The sequence below is a fragment of the Chelmon rostratus genome, chromosome 22 (assembly GCF_017976325.1).
Source record: "Chelmon rostratus isolate fCheRos1 chromosome 22, fCheRos1.pri, whole genome shotgun sequence".
Taxonomy (NCBI): Eukaryota; Metazoa; Chordata; class Actinopteri; order Chaetodontiformes; family Chaetodontidae; genus Chelmon; species Chelmon rostratus.
Window position 1 is genome coordinate 17,179,986 of NC_055679.1, and position 20,814 is coordinate 17,200,799.

Sequence of the window (20,814 nt, forward strand, 5' to 3'; positions counted from 1 at the left end):
GCATCCTCGTCTCAAACACCTTTGTTTTAATGAATTATTAAACTCCTTTTTATCTTCAGCTGCATGACAAACAACATTTCACTTTCTGGAATGAAGTCCTGAGTAGCATTTGCAGTGAGGGCAATTGTTTCCAACTCTGCAGCGTTTTTTCGTGTGTCTTTCAGCTCATTATTTTGGTTTTACACAACTTTATTCTCGTAGTTTGCTCTCGCTGCTCCCCAAGTATTTCTTCCAGCTGTTTTCAGTGAAAAATCTCTGAAATCCAACTTTAAACCACCTGCCTGGCGCAGACAGACAAAGTTGGCAACTAGATGGTGAACGTAGCGCAGCATTTAGCAACTAAAGAGACAGATATTTCCCTCAAAAGATGGTGGAGACCAAAAACAGAGCTAAAAGGAAAGTTGTTGCACAGTGCTGGAAAAATGCTGCTTTAAATTCCAGATGAGATCCAGCACTTGCAAACCACACATGTACATGAAACATGTATAAATTATACAAGCATCATATAACTTTAACTAAGTTTTGGAGTCAACTGACACCAAAATATATGAAAGATTTAACGTTGTTTAACAGTGTGCAAAAACTCAGAAACCGCTAAGAAAGAAAATAGCGTTCAAGAGGAAAAACGAAAAACCATTTCTTCCTGAACTGCATATGCATTGGTCATGAAAATTAAAAACAAATGTGGCGAGGAAAACAATGGTGAAAATCACAATAACACATGTCAAACAAAGAGGAGCAGAGTTTATAAGTTGCTGCATGAACAACAAGGATAAACAGCAGAAAACCACAAAGATTTATGGCCTCAGGACTACAGACGTGGACTGGAAACAAAAAAGTCTGCAAGCTTTCCATCGCTGTATTTTTAGGATTTCCCAGACCAGCACACATAATAGCGTCACAAAACCTGCAGCTTTCAATGAATATTTAGACTATTATTTGAAATACTATTATTTTTTAATAATGCTATCCATTTCCTACATTGTACAAACAGACTCAGAGAGACAAAGAGACTCAAAGACAGCACAGGCAGTAACAGAGAGATGAATTATAGCAGCCTGTATAACACTGTAATCTTTGTGGATTGTGAAGGATTAAGTCCTCGGTCAGATGCAGGTCTGACAGACAAAGCTCCCCCGTCATCAGCTGCCTGTTGCAGAAACAGGACACCAGCCGACGGATTAGAGACCCAACAGCAGACGAGTCCCATTGATTTCCTTCATTTTTGGCTCCTGACGTGTCCCAACATGGCCAACAGTGCAGCTAACGCATTTTATAGCGGAGTTACAGTGAACGCCAGCTGAGCCCCACATCGCCTCTGAGGGGTCTTTGTGGGACTCTCAGATTTTTCTGTTACATTTATGTTTGGCAGGTTTATGTCTTCTTCGTCCATTTACTGTTTATTAGGCCACTTTAAAAAACGGAAAACTACTTGGAAAATGTGGGTCATGAACATCCAAAGACACAAATAAACAAGCACAGCCAAAACACACTTACAGCTGCTGTGACTGACACATCTGTCTGTTGCTGAACATCTGCAGGAGTGTAAAGTGTGATTGCAGTAGGTTCGAGTTGCAAACAAAGCAACCCCGTGTCCTAAAAATTATGTTTGACTTCTACTAATTTGCTTCAGTGTCTCTGTTGAGTCTCTGTTGACTTTGATATTAAGCTAAATACACAATCCTTCCCTGAGTGTAAACAACTGCTTTATCGTGCTTTGGTTCCAGTGAGCTAAAGTGATGATAATAAAGGCTAACAGTGTTCAAACTGCTATTTTAGTTTATGTTTGTGTAGTCATGTGATAACAGAAACATAAATACAGGTGAATGACAGCAACAGGTGGTGGGTTCAAGAAGCAGCTTTAGGTTGGGGGTCTTTTGACGTCGGTGCATGTTCGGGGTTGGAGGGGAGTCTGGGGTTTTACTCTGCTGTGAACCTGCTTCTTGGAAGAGGCCTCTTGTGTTGAGAGAGTCAGTCAGCGGTGCGTCTATGCAAAAACACTGCAAAATATCTGCGTGTGATTTCTTTATCCATTGTACGGCGAGAGACTCGTGTTCTCAGTCATTCTCCAAAGGCTGCTTCTAAAAATCTCAATTGTGAGTGATGACTGTGATAAATACTACACCTCTGTAATAGAAACACACTGGGAACCATTAACTGGCTAACCGTTTGGTGGTATGTATAGGTCAACTAATTTTCTAGCATGTAGGACAGCCTATATGATACTTTATTAGGTCCTCTCCACCCCAAAGGGCACTGCATTGCATTTTCTCCATTGAAAGGGAACCTTAGATGGCACTTTATGATGTTTTCTCCACTGGAAGGGTAACCTAAAGGGCACTGCTTCATGTTTTCTCCACTGGAAGTGCACCCTTGGGGGACTTTGGTTGTGTTTTCTCCACTGCAAGGGCATTCTAGAGTGCACTTCATCACCTTTATCATGTTTTATCTACCATAGGGGCATCCAAGGGTGCACTTGTACTGCATTTTTTTGCAGCAGTGCTCTTCATCACAAAGCTGAATTTTGTGCATGCGTATCAGGAGGTAAACTCAACTCTGTAAATACAAATTTGAGTTATTTTTTTGCTTAGTTTGTGGGTGGTTCAAAGGAAAACACAGATCTCTATCAGGGTGGGACGCTACAGCGGACTCCTCTCTTTGTGTGTTTGTGTGTGTGCGTGTGCATGTCACGGTATACAGTGTATGTTTGTTCGGTGTTATCTTGGATCATGTCCTTATCCAGGCGGACGATCTCATCCTCAGATACCGACCAGCCGGGTTAAAACCTCACTGTAAATGACACACATTCACCATTCATCCAGCCTACATAGAGCAGCAACACACTGATTTCACTGTCAGCAAAATAAAATACACAGATATGCCATCGGCTGAATGCACGCTGATGGGCTGGAACTACAGACGGAGAGAGGGAGAGACAGAGGAGGCATACAAAGAAAACAGAAACGCTACTGTTGTTTTGATAATACAACCCAAAATTCCCAAGTTAAAAGCTCCTATGTCCGTTTTTAGGATTTTTATTTATTCATATGAAAAGTTTGAAGAGTGTTTCAAATGAGGTGAGCTGAAGTCTGTATAGGAAGGAGAAACAGCACGATGGAGGAAGAGAGATTGTTTTGGCAGCATAAGAATATCTTATCACGCCAATAGATCTCTTTGAATTGAATTAAACTCTGTGTGTGAGTGTCTCTCTCTCTCTCTCTCTTACTCTGTGTGTGTGTGTGTGTGTGTGTGTGTGTGTGTGTTTGGCTGCTGATTCTACAGTACATCTCTCACAATTCTGTTATTGTGCTCCTCTGGCAAAACAGTTCATTTATAAACTGTGTGAGTTCAGGCCAGCTGCTTCCCCTCATCCTGTCAGATTAGATTTAAAGTAATTTAATTTAGTATTCAGCAAAGAAATGTATTTTTATATTTTTATGAAAAGGGAGTTTCCTCTAAATGATCCTGAGGCTCATGAAACTGATCAGTCTGAAAATACTTGGTATAATGTGCACTTTGAGCTGAATATAAACATTCATGTCAGCCAAAAAAGTGGGTTTGCCGAGGTGAGTTGAATTTAACCTCCATCACCTCCCTGCCAGGGATGGATTTAGTCGTTTCGGGCGCTGTGGGATCAGACGGTGCCCCTGAATCATAACCTTCAGTTTCTTGCATCCATCCTTTGTACACATTTCCCCCAGACGGAGACTGCAATGTGCATGCAGGGGCTTGATATGAGCACAGATTTGATCTCTTTATTGTTTGTCTAAGCTAGCTTATCACAGCGTGCGGGACCAGCAAAATTGTACAGTTTACAAGCCTACACTGGTGTAGTTTCCTATTTATAGTCACCTTCTAAAGCTCATTTAACTAAGAGGAACTCATTCACCTGCAGAACCTTTTTTGGACCCAACAATTATGAGCTTTTAGTTGCTTTTCAGTGGCGGTAAGTGACATGTACAGTTTTGAGGTACTTTCCATTTTCTGCAACTTCCCCGCTGCAATTCAGAGGCAAAATTATATTTTTTACTCCACTAAAGATACAAAGTATAATCCACAAATACTTTATGATATTACTATGTCAATAAGACTTTATGATGTGACAGTTTCACTCCACCTCAGTGTGTCCTGTGTCTCTGGTAGCAGGGTTTTTGCGACAGCGGTGCCAACAGTGAAACCACTCAGAAACACGTGAGGGGATTGAAAAGTTGTCTGGCTCTACTTTATTTATATTTTCATGCAAATGCTTTTGTATTTGCATGACTTTTACTTGACATTGATACTCATTTGTACTTTTTTGAATTTGCATGAAATGTACATTTTCTGGTAACATCTGTCTTTGCTGTTGAACGTAAACTGCCAGTTAAACTTAGCATGACAAATGTAGTTCGAACTTTAACGAGGGGGCTAAACTCCAGCACCTTCATCATCATCAATAGCGGTGTAATTCTGCTCCCCCAGCTGCAGCGTAACCCTAAGGGGCTGCAGCGTTTGAACTGAAGCCTGCATCCCTCCTCTCACTGTCTGTCTGTGATTATGTGATACACCGAGGCTGCATGTGACCCTCAGACGCATTCCTCTGCCCTTTGATCACGAGACGCTCAGTGTTTTGTCTGTCAGGATGAAGTACTGGGCCTCCATCCGGAACACAGATTGCTGGGACACACATGCACACAAATACACACAAAATAGCGTGTATCAGTGTCTGAAATCCAAACATGTACTGCAAGTACCTGCACACACTCTCTGCAGCCATTATATGTGTGGAAATACACCTCACACAACTGCTTTCATGCAATTTGTGGATCAGTTTCACGGTCCCTGAGGCAATGTGCAGCTCAGGTTGGATATTTAACACCTGTAACAGCAAACAAAGGAGTCCCTACACTCAGGTGTTACAGGGCGACCCAGACCCCACGGTGCTGCTTCCTGTGTCTGTTTCCTTCAGCAGTGAAGCTGCTTCTGCTTAGCATTTTAAGGTATGTGTTTGATGGCTACACCTTCAGGCCTTGTCTTTATTCTCTCCTGTACATCATTAGCCTGAGTATTCCCAGACCACAGTCAGATGATGAATCTTCCCAAGATTGCTTAAAAGCCCTGTTGGCTCTAGCTGCTCCTCCTCAGCCAGGCACTTCCTGAATTTGGTAGGAGCAGTGAGAGAGAGCCGTCTGATTGCCCGTTCGGCCTTGTGAATTACTGATTTCACCCATTTAGTGCAGCTAACTTTATCCTATTACGATTATTCAGTCGGTTTTCACATGTTATGTTATTTATATTTTTTATTGCATTTTTATTCATATTTTATCTCATTTTTATTTTGATTCTTTGTCTTTTTTGCATGAACCACTTGGTGCATATAATTTTTTTCTTATTCTAAAGCACTTTGAGCTGCCTTTTTAGTATGAAAGATACTATATAAATAAAGTTTTATCATTCTTCTTATTATTACATGTTCACCTGGGTTACATTCTGGTGACTTTGAAGGCAATAGCATTTTCCATGTATGGAAACCTCTACATTTGTTTTTTCACCTATTTATTCCTATTTATTATTTATTTCCTTTAATTCGTAGCCTATTTTTACCTCTTCCATTGTTTTGTCATGACTAGTGATCATTTTCCATCATGTATTTATCCTACAGACCCATTTTTACCTCACAATCATCCCTACACATGTGCCATTTTGTGCTCAAAGCTCAAAATCAATATAATACTCTTTTAAAAACAAACTGACAAAATTATGTTTCCTGCTGTAATCCACATCCAGAAAAGCTAAATGAGCAGCTGTGAAACCTGCATTGCCCGAAAGAAACACAGTCAGTGTTGGTTCTCATGCTTAAAGTAGTTTTAAAACACACCCACCCACCACTATCTACTCTTACTGCCTTTAAATTAGTGAGCAGACACGCACACCCACCTGCAGAATAAAGAGACACACACACCCCCGCTTCCAAACACAAACCTGTTCACGTGCATACACAACACATCAACAAAGTCTCTTGTTTCTGTCCCTCTCTGTGATGCTCACACACTTACCTGCGCAAGGTAACGGCATCTTTCCTGAGTGAGGTCATGGGGGCCTGAGGGGAAATTCCCTCGCTTCGTTTGTCTCTGTCGCTCTTGGTTTTTTCTAAATATGACACATTCCTCGCAGTTTGACCTTTCACCTTTGCTAAGCCCTCTACGCCCTGTGCCCTAACCTCTCACATCGCGTGACTTGTCACCCTCCACACTTATCTGCCCATCCCTCTCACTACCGCGACAGCTTCGCCCAGCCTCTGAAGTCAAACTTAGCCACAGTATGGTCTCCATATGCAGCCAGAGCAACTGCTCATTAAATGTACAGAAATTGCCTTATTTATTGTTGCTACATCTGTCAAGCTTTCTGTTCTCGAACATAATGCAGTTTACAGCAAAATGCTAGCAGATTTACGTGAAATTAATTGTCCAAACAATGGGTCCTTTATTTCAAACACACTTCAAGCTGGCAGCCATTTTGACCATGTAAAATGCCGGCTAGCTAGTTCTTGCTTGCTAGCAAATTAAGCTTCAGTAACATTAGCTTGATGAGTTGGTTGACAGCGCTGTCTTGGCCGACTCTTTAATGTTTCCAGTTGATTCATTTTAAGATGAGAACCATGTTTAGATGTCTGTACACTTGGCTACATACATGATAAAATGCTAAAAGACTCATGCTAATGTCCCGGACAAAAGTCACCACGCTTCAGCTTGTTGTTTGTATTTAACTTTAACGTTAGGCTTTCAGGATGAGGGCTAATTAGTGTGTTTATCTTAATGCTACTCGAGTCATTCGGCTGGGGTTATGTAACTTCCCCAAATCCAATAAAGACTGATACAGAGCTGCTAACGTTAGCTTACACATGTCCAGGACTAGCTTCCATACACTGGGAAAATACTACACAGTGGCCTGTAGAAAGTTGTAGTTAGCTCATGACAATGGTCCTTGGTCTGGGAAAGAATGCGCAGCTTGTTTAGCTATAGCTAGCTGGCTGTGGCTAACTAGCATAGAAGTACACTTCTACGCTAGTTAGCCACATATGCTAATGTGTACATCTTGAATTAGAGCAGGTAAACACCTGGTTTACTGTAAACCATTCCTGACACTTTTTCTGTTGTATTTTAGTTTTTTGAAAGGCTAAAGCTCTTTTGATGAGTATGAAACCATTCTCATTGACTTAACTTATAACTGCTAACTTACTTTAATGTCAAGGAAATTCATAGTTAAATTATGCTAAGTAGAAAAATAACAGCAATGCTTTAAAGTTAGAAAGAGGTGGATACAATTTGGGCGGTGAGAGTAAGATTTAAATCATCTTTGCATCAGGATTTGATGCTTTGATGTTGCTCTATCCCATTACTGTCCCATCACCCAGGATACATAGATGTCAGGTGAAACAGAGGTCTGGCCTGGCCTGCTTTGAAACTGGATTAAAGTTTAACCAGACCTTCAGCTGCAGAAACACACCAGTCCTTCTCACAGCACTTATTCTTGTCGGGGAGTAAAAATAGACATCAAATGACTGAAACTCCTCCATCAAACTCAGATTAATTAAATACTTTTAGATGGTGGACCAAATGTATAGGCTACGTCTCTTTATTCCAATTCCCAACTCAGACAACTGGAGTTGCTTGTTTTATTTTGGACATGTAATCAACTTAATTACCAGTTTTCAAACAAATAACTTTCTTGTCCAGTCCAAAAAAAGCATCACGTTGGTCGCTTTGTGAGGAAGAACCTAAAATTTGTGTGAGAATATCTAGAAATAAATCAGCAGCGACGACTTGCTCCGGGCTTTATGTAGGACACACGAGGACCTGCCTCTGCTTTGGAATGTGAATAAAGTATAACTACGACTGCAGAGCTGCAGATCATCCATCTGACCAAACCGCCGGACCACCAGACCACATTCCTCCGCCACAACCTCCCTGTCTCCCTACATCTATCTTGCTCATTATTATACAGCTGTAACTCACAGTTTAGCATATATTTCACTCGTTCCTTTTGACTCCTCGCTCGCTTTGTTTGTGCTTTTATTGTAGTTGCAGTAACAAAGTGTCCCCAAATTGTCCCCCAACTTTACAGCACATTTTAGATGACTAGAAGAGCCCACATAGACCAGAGTGTAAGAGGTACTTGTTGCTGCACTGATTTGGATTTCCGACATTAATCATTAGAGTTATTTTTCACTTGTCACCTAAAACATTATTAGAATAAAACAAGACATACTGGAGAAAAGTTGTGCGATGTGTTTTGTTGGACTACAACTAAAGTGAATAATTCTATATGGTCCATATTTGATGCCATGGGAAGGTTTTAGCCTTTTAATCTCCCTGTTGTCCACTTTGTGCCCTCGTGTGAGCAGCCACAGAGTTACAGTACCGTGTCTGCATGTTAGTCAGGAGCTGCCTGCACAGGAATGTCAGTAATGTTTAACCAGACTGGCTCTGGGCAAAAGTGACTGGACAGCAGATTAACACCAGTGACCACAGACACACACAGACAGCCCTTTGAGTGTGTGTGTGTGTGTGTGTGTGAAGGACACTGGGGTCTTCTGAATATTGAGACTGTGACAGTGAAATACCAGGTGTGTGAGAAACCTCATCAGGGCTGTTTTCACACGCTTCTTCCCAGTCACCGCTGTGAGTCCTGAGTGCGACAGATCCTTTACTTAAGTAGTACTTAAGTACTAATACTACACTGTAATGATACTCCATTTTGAACAAAAATTCTGCATTAAAAAAGTCAAGTACGTAAGTATAATAAGGAACATTACATTTATTAGTTTACATATTAGTATTAACATGCATGGATTGTTGTTTCTCATACATTAATGTAAAAGGAGATGAAGCAGATTTTTAACAGTTTTGTAAAGGACTGTAACTAATTATTATTTTCATGATATAAATTAATCTGCTGATTCTCCATTAACTGATTGATCATCTGTTTTGTAAAAATTCTGAAAACAGTGTATAATATTTTTGTTTTTGTCCAACCAATAGTCCAGACTTCATTAAAATACATTAAATACATTAACCGAAAATCAGTAATCCAAAGTAAAAATACACTAAAATGATTAATGCTGCAGTAGTCCAGTTGCATTTGGAGTACTCCAGCTGGCATGTCCAGGTTTCTGAAACCAGGACATCGTGTTTATGAACAACATATCAAAAGGCAGAGAGAGTTGAAAAATTTGGTTAAAATGACGACTATGAAAATGCAGTAAAGTGTACGTGTTCATACACACCTAAAAAACTGTACTGTACTCCTGTCTTTGTCCTCCTTCTGTATCACACTGGACAGTCAAGGGACAATATGCTGGCACGCCTGCTTATCTGCGTACTGTGTGTGTTTTGGATGAATATCTACAGTATTTTAAGAAACAAGATGGTGGTTTGGATGCCCCAGATGTGCCACATTTATTTTCGGTCCCTTTTCTAACCCCACTGGTTTTAAATTAGAGCCTGTTTGTCTAAAAATCTCCAAGCTTGTCCACTAGTTGTTCCCAGTGCTGCTGCATGTGTGTGTGTGTGGGGGTTAGGGTTGATTTAATGCAGATGTACCACAGATTTCACCCTGCAGCTGAACCTGCTTTGCTGATGCTTTTTAGCCTTTATTGCTGCTGGGTGGGCTAATATAGGAACTTATAATGTCAAAAATCTTTAACCCTGCATGCAGCTGGAAACAAGGTCCTGGAAGTAGCAGAATATGGAGTGTACACTACTTACACTTTTAATTGTCTCTGTGCTCAGTAATAGCTTACAGTTGTTGGCCCATGAAGGGGCAATATGAGAGACCACCCGCTGAAAACATGAGTGAAACTCTGATCCATTTTACGACCACATAAACTCAGCAGTTAGCCAGGTTGCCTCTCGACCGAACATTCTGTATTTTAGGGTTTGAACATGTTTTTTATTTCTTATGCATGCTGTATGACGACAGCGTACAGGCGCTATAGGAGCATTTCTGGATACACTTGCAGACAGTCATATAAACACTGAAAAAAGGCTCCTGTTTGTAAAAAATAGCTGCAGCTTGTCGATTATGCAAGTCTAAGTTAGTATTATTAATACTGATGTGAAAACATAAGTAAAAACAAAGCACAAAAGAAAATGACAGCGAGCTAAAAAGCATGAACCTCATTTTTATTTAGGCTGTGATGAAGTCACCTGACTGACTTAGCATACTGATACTGGTTTTATATCATAATGAGAGTCTACAGCTTTGCTAGAAGCTCTGTGAGGCTATATTTAAGCTTAACGCTAATTTCAACATGCTAGCACACTAAAATGTAGCAGGTAGCATGATCTTCACCATCATCACCATCTTAGATTAGTGTGTTAGCATGCTAGCATTCTTAATTAACACTAAACATGAAGTACAACTGAGACTGAGATAAGTAGTTTTGCAGGAACCAAAGTATTGGAGATATTAAGATCTTTGACCGGACGATAGCGCTAGATGAACCATTTCATGGCTACACATCTAACTACACAAGTCAAGCTGTTGACGTTTCACTGAAAACCAAAAATGTGAACCTTACAGTGGCACCAATAAAAGTCAAGAGATCTCCAAAGTCAGTAGGATTTATCCTCTGGGGACCACGGATGTCTGCACAAACATTTACGACAATCCGCCCGATAGTTGTTGAAATATTTCAGTGTTGACCGAAGGCAGAGAAGCAGTCAAATTGAAATTTATATTATTTTTGCACAAACTATTCAGTATCACTAACTTCAAGCCAAAACTATTGGAGTCGTCTTTCAAAAAGCCACGTTGGTTGAACACAATAATACATTTTTTTACTTAAAAGGGCTACGTGTTGCCAGAAAAGGCTAGTCTTCTCTTTTAAGGTTAACTGCACCAAAACCATTCTTTATGGTAAAACCAAACCTCACCACATGGTAGGCTTCTCATTTGGGTTTGGCTGATTTATCCTGAGCCTCTCGTTCTCCAGAGCAAACATTTGCACAACTCCAAAAAAACACCTCAGATAAAGAGATTTATAGCATTGGTATTCACAGGATTGTAGCTACTGTTACAGATAATATCATAACAATGTTATTTTAACTCCGTCTTCTGTAGGTTTCTATCTTCTGTCGTCTGTGTTTGTGTTTTATGCAGCATTGCTTGCGGAGGAAAAGTGAGCTGATGGTCAAATGGACAGAAACGATGTCTCCTGTCAGTACAAGCTTCATCTTGCCTGAGGCGTCTTCTCAGGTTCATCTAGTGGACATATGTAGCAACTGGAGACGAAACTGACCATTAGCAAACAGCCTGTGGGCTCCAGCTAATTTTCACCGACTGATCTCACTCAGAAAGTAAAGAAAAAAGATAATCAACCTCTTTTTAGCAGGGCTGTTTTAGCTCAGCGCTCATTAAAACATTCACCGCAGATAAAGACTGTTGCATGCAATCAAACGTTACCTCCCACCAACACAGATACACACATCGACCACCAGCTTTAAGACCTTCTGGAAATGTTAAAATGTCTGAAAAAGCAGCTGCACATTGGTCCTGTTCCACCCAGCGAAAAGGGTGCGTATGCTGGCCTTAGCAATTAAACACACACACACGAAATGCGTCAGTCCAGCAGCAGCTATTAAATGCCTTTGGTGTCTGTATTTTTAGTTTACTTGATGCAAGCAGAGAAAGGAAAAGCATGTTGAAGAGGAAAAAACTTAGAAAGCTAGCGCTGGTTTGTTGCCTGCTGATCGAGGTAAGACTCTACATTTTACTGTGTGTTTGATTAGAATAGTTGTGCTCTGTGACTGACCTCTGACCTTTTACTTTAGGAATGTGGGTAACTTTATTCTTGTCGCTGGTGTGTTTTTCAAGCTTAGTTTTGAATTGAGGTTTGAGGGTGACTCCACGGCTCCACCGGTGGGGAGAAAGAAACCTCTCATTTTGCCTCTGGGCACCTCAAATGTCAGCAGGAAGTGCAGACGGTTAAAACTGCGAGCTTGAATATGCTGCCTGTGTTTTAGCACTAATGGAGGCGTGCTGAGATAAGGCGCTCTTTTGCAGACTGTTAAAGCATACATTTTGTCACTTCATTCAAAGTTCAAAAAGTTTTTGTATGTTTTTATGAACAGTGTTTAAAAAAAAAATTGATCAAACCTTCCCAGCTCAATGTCCACTTGATGGATTTAATGACATGCCAGCTATCATGGATTGATCTCAGTCCATATCCATGCTAACTGAGCAAACTCCATCTGCTGACAAATACTGTTATTTCCACGTTAAAAAAATGAACTTTTTCATGTTTCTGGTCTGTTTTCATTTTAATAGTGTGTGTTTTTCTGCTGTTTATGAGACAAAACAAAAGAAGTGAGCACATAATGAAGGAACTACCCATATTTACAACCTGGAAGGTTGCCCAGCTTGTATTTTACTGTTGAGGAGCCCTCAACAGACCACTAAAACAATACAGTATGCTTGAATAGAAGTCCTTTACTTTGCTGAAACTTTACTCACGAGAGGGAAAATTACTGATGTCAAAATGTACTTGGGATAAAAATGTCAGAATTCTAAGAAACTAATATTACATGTTAGAGTTTTAGCCATTTTAAATAACGAAATTCAACACAGCTTCTATCTTTTTTTTATTTTGCAGTTTACACAAAAGAAAGAACAACATTCATTCAAGGTAAAGAAATAAGACACGAAACATTAGCATGTACTGCAAAGGGAGGGAAAAGGGAACAGGAGCAAGGCAAAAATTAAAAGGATTACCAAGAGCAAAAAAAAAACAACATGTTAATAAATATTCAGGACAGTTATTTTATGCAAATTTCCATTATTCCACAGTTTTTGATATTGTGCAGCACAGAGCGTCTTCTTCACTCAAACTGACCACCAACACGCTGATTGGCTGTAGAGTTGTATTGGGTGTGGCATCATTAACTCTCATACAGGCGATTGGTTGGCTACAGTTACTGCTCGTAGTGGGCGGGGCCTTACTGTAGCCTGGCTGTCACACAGAGAAGTTAGACCATACATTCAACAGTGTAACGGAGTAGACGTCGAGAAACTGGAGTTTTACGTGGGGGTTTTCTACGTTATCTCTCTCGTTTTCGGTCGGTTGTTAAAACTTGCCGGGCCTCGTTGTTTGTAACAACTGACATTTACCTTTTCTTACAAGAAAATGTGAATGTTTGAATGAGTTTTGGGCCATGCCGGTGGAGTAAAGTGAGCGCGTTTGACGGGAGAAGAGGAAGGGGGGATCGGGACGCCGTTGTGAGGATTTCAAAGAGGAAATCATCCCATACTGAGCAAACAGACGTGTGCCTCCATTCTTAGGTGTTTGGAGTTCGTTTTAAACTAACAGCTGCTCGGTTTTGGGGGGGTTTGATGCGGCCGAATTTGAGTCGGAAGGGTTTCTCCGCAAATGACGTGGAATAGCACGATGAGCAGTGGCTACAGCAGCTTGGAGGAGGACTCCGAAGAGTACTTTTTCACGGCCAGGACCTCTTTCTTCAAAAAACCGTCGGGAAAAGTCACAGAGAGCAAGGTAAACATGAAATACCGCCAGCTTCTTTTAAGACAAACTCGCTTTAAGCTGCTTGTGGTTTGTAGAGTGGTCATTCTGGCTAAACCAACTCTGAAAGTCCGGTTGAATTACTCAAAAGGGGCGTCTCTCAGAACTTCATTCACCAATCTGCTAAATCAATATTCAACGGTTTACTAGCAAAATGACATGTAAATGGGAATGAACTGAAGCTCATTTGCAATTACTTAGTTGTCATACTTGAGTTCGGCATACATCCAGTATAAATAAACGCACACATTTCAATTCAATGATCACTTGTAGAGTTGGTTCACCTGTCGTGCCCTGTAACGTTTGCCCAACAAAATCCACAATGGAAGGAACACAGCCAGGTGAAAAGGTTGTGATATATATATATATATATATATATATTTTTGGCCGAATTGAGCAGAGGACTCTAAAGATTTGTAAAGTTGCACTTTTTAATGTTTTACCTTTGACTTTTACTTGCCTGTGAACTACAAGCCATTAAATAGACAGAATTGTTTGGCAAGCGTTGAAGCATGCTATAGGAATATTTACATAAGTCTGTGACTTCATGGCCTGTTTGACAGGTTTATCCTACATTGCATTTGGCAGTAAATGTAGTTTCCCCCCTTTTCTAGACAGTTGTATCAGGTGTGAGATCTTGAAGAGAAATTGGGCCATTTAAAATTTAAAGGGCTTTAGCTCATTTGCATAATAATTGTTCCTAAATGCAGAGCTTCAATCCCCAACAAAAAACCTTGGAATACAGGAGAGTGCGATCAGCAGGACAGTGGTTTTACCCCAAGAGACTCACATGAGCCCATCACAGCCTCAACCTTGTGACCCATTTTGGCCCCCACACTCCGATTTTAAACAACCTAAAAAAACATGCATTCCAACCTAGATTTGTGTTTGTTTGTGAAGTCTTTTCTTGCCTGCTGACTGAGAGAATTAGGTCTAGACTGAGCACTGGATTGAGTTAAAACCAAAGACATTCAGCTTTATCATGTCTGGAATTTAAAGAAATTAGGTCACTCCTCATGTCCTTGACTAAATACCGGCCTGCTACAGTCTTCAAGTGGCTCTCACTCACACTGATCCCAGACAGTCTTGTAAACACAGCTGGTTTGTTCCACACTTTCAAAACTCAGCACTTCAAGTACAGTCACAGAATTGTGCTATTCTTCTCTGCCCACTTAGTGTGTGTGTGTGTGTGTGTGTGTGTGTGTGTGTGTGTGACATGGGTTGCTTGCAGATTCTGCAGCAATGCATGACCCTTCACTTTTCCATAACAGACCCTTTAACTAGGATCCTCGTTCCTCATGGCAGTGTGTGTTGGTGTGATGCACAATGTGGCTCATACAGCGCTGCAAGAGAGGTTGTGACCTGTGGTGTCTTCAACTGTGGACCTGAAATGGGACCCGGGCTGCTGTATGGTGGTTTCCCACATGCCAGCTGTAATTACAGCTAGAAAAGGGACGTGTCCCTTGGGAAAAATGTGTGGGACCGCTGTATAAAATTACTGGTTCTGTATTGGAAAAATTGAAGGTTATTGTTGATTTGTATTTATGTTTACCACTGAGTTGTACTTTATGGAGGCAGTAATAGATTACTTGAAAACTGGAGTTGTCTAAGGTGAGGAAATTTTGGGAACAGGGTAACTATGCATGAAACTAAAATTGTGTCAGCAAACACAAGTGTACCCACTACTAGCATCCATTTAAAGATGTCCAAAGTTTAAGGAGTCACTGTTAACTATCTGCAGGAAACACCAGGTTGGGATTATCTCTGAAAAGCCATCCCTTTTATATTTATCACTTTGAGTTATTTTTCCTTTAAAAAGTCTTTATAGTGAAGCCACTAAAACTGCAAATTGGTGGGAAATAATGGCGCATTCGTGTTTGCTTGTGGAAAAAAACAAATTATTTTTGATGACAGAAAAGGAACGACCGAATGTGAGTCACGTTGGACTCTCATCACAGTGGCTCCTAGGAGAGAGGAGACATTTCTCATTAAGGTACCAGGCTGCAGTCTACTGTATCTGAGAAAGTGAAGTTTAATGAGCTTGAGGGTAACCAGAGAGACGGAGGACAAACAGAGAGGGACTCAAAGACCGACAGGCTGATGGGTGATAAACTGATTCTGGATGGTCAAACAGGGAAATGGGATGGAACAGGGCGGACAGAAGAGGATTTATCTCTATATCCTACACACACACACACACACACACATTCTTGCCCCCACTTGCCCACTCATCCACCTTTTCAGTGTGTGAATGGTGTGTCTGTTGGGAAATGTCATGCTGACCAGTGGGTCTGTGTGTCTCATGAAAAATGGCTTGATGGTAATCCCACCCAACCCCCCAGACACACATTCACACACACACATTAACACACACACACACACACACACACACACACACTGGACAGCTAAAGCAGCTCATCTTCAATTCAAATCATCCTCACAGACTGTAGATTTACTGTGGTGTGTTCATCATCTTTCTGGCGTTCATTGCCAGAGAGGCACTTCCACTGACACTGAGTTGGTCTTAAACAGGCTTCAGAAAGTGCTTTACATTACACAGAAACAGATGTCCAGCAGGCACTGAGGAAGAGGAAGGAACGCACACCTGACATGTCACCAGTGTTATTTTAGGGCTAATACATTTAATGCCAAACACACACGTACTGAGAAAAGAAAATGCATGCAAACATGAATGCCTCAACTTATTGGTGAGTTTTAAAGTTTATATATGGAGCACGGTATTACATTTATCATGTTCTTTTGAGTACCCAGGCAGCTTCACTGGATTGGTTATACTGGGTGGGGTGATGCTGCAGTGTGTCTTGTCTGCATGCCACTGTGCTTTTCTGTACATCACACATTAGCATGGTGCAGAACATTTAATGTAGTTTGCTCTGACAGTGCTTGTGTTGTGCCTGTGTAATGGATGGATGTCAGCAGGTCAGCTGGTTCTTCACTTACCAGTGTCAGCTGACCATGAATAAGTTAATGTATAGTAGTGTCGAGTATCAGGAGATGTCTGTGGAACTGGTTCACACAGTGAAGTTTGGACCGACTCTCTCTGTCCACATCGCTGTTTCTGCATGTGTCAATATACCTGCATTGTATTCACATTATGGCAGTTTGGAACAAGTGCTCAGAAGTTTGGCTAAGGTTTGCAAAATACAGAATTGGTGCAGGGAGGAAGTTCATTTATCAAGAAGTTTCTGCAGTGTCAGGTAGTTGTACTGTGTCCAATACAAGTTAAAACAAGCTGACACCAGTCACCTCAAAAGGAAACCCAAAACAGCTCGTCATGTGTGGCAGATTGCTGTTCTGGCAGCTTACATCTGTGTGTTTTCCACATCCCACATACAGTATTTAGATTTCTATTCTTTCCTTTCTTCTCAAGTGTAAGACTGGGTATCAAAACATTATACTTTCTAGGTATCAGCCAAAATGTTAATTGAAAGACACTTGAAATTAGTGTGGACACTAAACACCTGGTTTTATTTATAGCCTTGTGTAGAAATTGATCAGATAATTTTTGTTTTAAAATACAATTTAGCTGATTTTATACAGTATTCTATTCATGCAAAGTTTGTATAGAGCTACTTGTGTTTAGACAACATTTAACAGTGGAGACGTTTGACTTCTTTTGGTTTTGCAGAAAAATGTGTTCATATTTCTCCAAATATAAGAACCTCAGTCTAAACAGTACCCTTATATACACTCTGTTCATTGTACTGCTTAAAAACATTCAGATTGAGGGTATTTGAGCTCTGAGATAAGCTGTATCTTCAAGCTCTAACCCTATCACTCTCTTATGCTTTCCATAAACAGTGCATTAGCCATACCACTCCTAAATGCTGAATTCCCCGCCTGTAAATCATCTGCAATCATGCAGCATTACATGACAGCATTAATGTTGGCCCGTCCCAGGCTGTGTCACAGATTCATGAGTGTGTCAACACGTTACGTTAAAGGAAGTGGTGTTTCCTCGCAGGCCGTACAGTTAACAGTGCGTTGATAAAAACTGTCCTGTTCAGGGGTGTCACTTGCAGTTAATGTTGCTTTTGATGATAGCCTGATGCTGGACTGGACCTCCCAGTCAGCACTGGTGAAGTGACAGGTAGTTGTGATGCTGGCCTGTCTGCCCTAGCTAGCTTGACTTTTATCTCATCCTTCTCCTCAAAGTGTAGACCAGTTTAAAACCAGTGTTCCCAGTGAAAGAAATGAGGTGTGTCTCCTTGTCAAGTTATTTGGAGTGAAATGACCTCATCGTGTACAGTAATAAAGTCATGTTGTTTGTTGTTCCTCGCCCACTGCTGACCTCTCACTCCCAGAGCTGATAGATTTATGGTGCAGTATTTTTACCTGAGCACGCCCTGCAGCCCTCTCCAGCTGTGTTTTCCATTATGTTCGTTACTGTTTGTTTTGAGACAGTCATCCCATGCGTTTGACCAGTCTTCTTGATAAGTTGTTTTCATGGGAACTTCTCAGCACACGTTAAAGTGAAGTCATTCTCTACTGTTGAGCTAAGATTACAAATTCCTTATCTGTTGCTGTGGGAAAAGTACCTTTTGGTTTTTATCTCCAAGGGCAACTGATAGACAGACTGGCTGCCATAGTCGCAGACAGATACAGATCTCATCTCTGTCTCTTCTCTCACACTCAGTAAACTACTGTGTGGCACCACTGACTAGCTGTTTGTGCCAGCAGCAGCAGCAGCAGCAAATATAGGCAGATTTGTACATTCTTTTACCTGTAAACTGAAACAATTTTCTCACCATTTGTGCATTTGTTTGTATGTTTTGTTGTTTATTCTGCATCTCCCTTTGCAGTGTTCAAGATTCTTGGCTTGTGGTTCCTTATAGAGGAACAACAACTATAGTCAAACTTTTGGGACATTGTCACTGGTTGCCTCTGTCCTTTTTTTATTACCTGCTCAACCAAAATGGTTTTGATATTAATTTAATTTTTTCTACAAAGATTGCAGCACAAATGTTGAGACCCATTGGGCAGTTCTGACCTCTAGGTTGCACGTACCTATTGCAGGCCTTTATGTCCATGTTACTCAAACCTTTTGCTAGGTTTTACCAGAATTAATAATAGATTAGATTTGCCTTTATTGTCTGTTTTAGGAGAAATTTGTTTTAGGATTTCGAGAGATTCGGTCAAGGCAGCAGCACACATGTACTATCAAACTGCAGTTAACATGCAGTATCACACCTACATGTGCAAACACCAGAATATGCTCACCAACAGTATTGCGCAGATTCCTGCACCAAGATTTTGCACCAAGACCAATATGACAGTCTGACATGTGAAATGGAAAGCAGCATAATAATAATGTGATGCAGCACATAATCTAACAAGCAGCATATGTCTGCTTGTGTGAGTTAAAATCAGAAAACTAGCATTGTTTAGGACTAGAAATCAAAGAAACCACGTCCCTGCAGCAGAGAGACAACAGTGGGTCATTTTTTTTAAGGCTAGCTTTGCCACATCTGATGTTTTCTTTCCTGTTTTGTGGACACGTGAATCCAAGTCCGTCCTTTCTCACATTCTGCCTCTCTAGATTTCCTTCCTCTGTCTGTCCAAACTCACCCCCTGTTCTTCCCTCCTCGCCCCTCCACCCCCATCTGTCCTCCCCCTATCCCGGTTCCTCCTCCATTGTATGTCACTTCCTGGCTGTTCTCAGCTCTCTATCCTGTTCCCCCAACACCAACAAGGCCACGCGGGTCTTGTTGTTTACTGACACATTGCTGCCTTCAGTGTATCACCTCCAGCTTGGCTTTGTTACGTGCAAAAGTGGATAATACAAAATTATTTCTGCACCTCCTTGAAAGTGATTGTTTAAAATTCACATTTTGGCAGTTTGTGAAACTTCTGGCCCTTTTCGACAGTTTTTATTTGTCCAACTGAAACGTTTTCCCTTCAGCTTTTACAAGATAAAAACACAAATGTACTACAGACTATTTCCAAGTTCGATCACATGTATTGCTGTACTTCGACCAGTGTTTTCCAGCAGAGGTGGTAAACCTCTCGGATCCTGCCATATCTTGTTTCATGATCAGTTTATTGCCACACTTACTAAATACAAATTATGATGCTTGTTGTGTGAAGCAGCACTAAAACGTAGCCAGTAAAACATGACAGGAAACCTTCTAAACACGTGGTTCCCAACGCTTTCATCCAATCAGATGGGCTGCAGTACTCCATCATACGCCTTTGGTACAGTTGTTGTTGTTTAGGCTTGTTCTCTTTTTTCTGTAAGTTGGCTTCCGTATGACCAACTTTTATATTACAGTCTACTTTTTTTACATCAGCTGTGAAACTCTACCACTTCTGTTTTTGAAACCTGGTTCCTGACTGAAACAGGTCCACACTCCGGAGACAGTTTCTACCCTTGCTGCTTGAAGAGCTTGATGTTTGACTTGTATTTCAGCTCACGTTGGGTACCAGATTTATCTGGGCAGCAGCCTTTAAGTTTGAGTCTGAGTTGATCTGTCCTTGGCCCTCTTTGAACCTGACTAAAGACTATTAGGCCACGTCCACTGATGCAGATTAAGCTCACAACCCGCTAAGCATTGTACCTCTCTTAAAAGCTGTTAATTAAGTCTCAGATCTACCTTAATTTTCATTAAATATTCCTTAAAGTTGCGGATTGCAGTCACATCATGCAGCAGTCTCACCAAGTCCATCTGTTCATTGAAAACAATAAGGGCGAAAGAGGATTTCAGTCCAGCTTTAGTCTGTGATTATAGCTTCCTCAGTTGCCACAGCAAGAGGCCACAGGTTGGTCGTCTGGCAGATCAGGCATCATGTGAGTGACTGTGGGTGTGTGTGTGCGTGTGTGTGTGTCTTATGTGAATTACAGTTGTGTTTAAAGTTCTTTCAGTCAACCTTTACCCTGTTTAGACTCACAACACTGCCATGCCAACCATAAACACAGTCCGACATCTGCCTCTTTTATGTTTGTATGTGCTGTTCATGAGGGCTTTGGCCATTGTCCTACATGAAACTTGATCAACCAGCTGCTGTAAGATGGTAAAAATATGCTTAGATTGGCAACAGCGGTGTTAGCCTGTGATGTACCAGTGGGCAAACTTTGCCTTAATCCACCCAGAGGAAGGTCAGCAGTCTGACTTTCATTTTCATTTTTGGGTCCTTCATGATCTAAACTTCAGAGGTTTTTACATTCTGATTTATTAAACTGACACGTGCACCCTGCATGGTGGATATGAACTAGTACTATTTGAGGCAGATTTCAT

General features: G+C 41.0%; 1 protein-coding gene across 2 annotated transcripts in view; it reads left to right on the plus strand.

Moving 5' to 3' along the window:
- Positions 1-20,814, plus strand: part of rassf3 (Ras association domain family member 3) — a 65,677-nt gene that overhangs the window by 16,949 nt on the left and 27,914 nt on the right. The window contains exon 1 of one of the 2 annotated variants that reach the window (XM_041964218.1): positions 13,036-13,531. The exons of the other annotated variant lie outside the window; for it this stretch is intronic. Within the exon in view, the coding sequence (XP_041820152.1) occupies positions 13,409-13,531 (123 nt within the window). The 5' untranslated portion in view covers positions 13,036-13,408. Of the gene's footprint in view, positions 1-13,035; positions 13,532-20,814 lie in introns of those variants that run through there. 2 annotated transcript variants of the gene reach the window in all.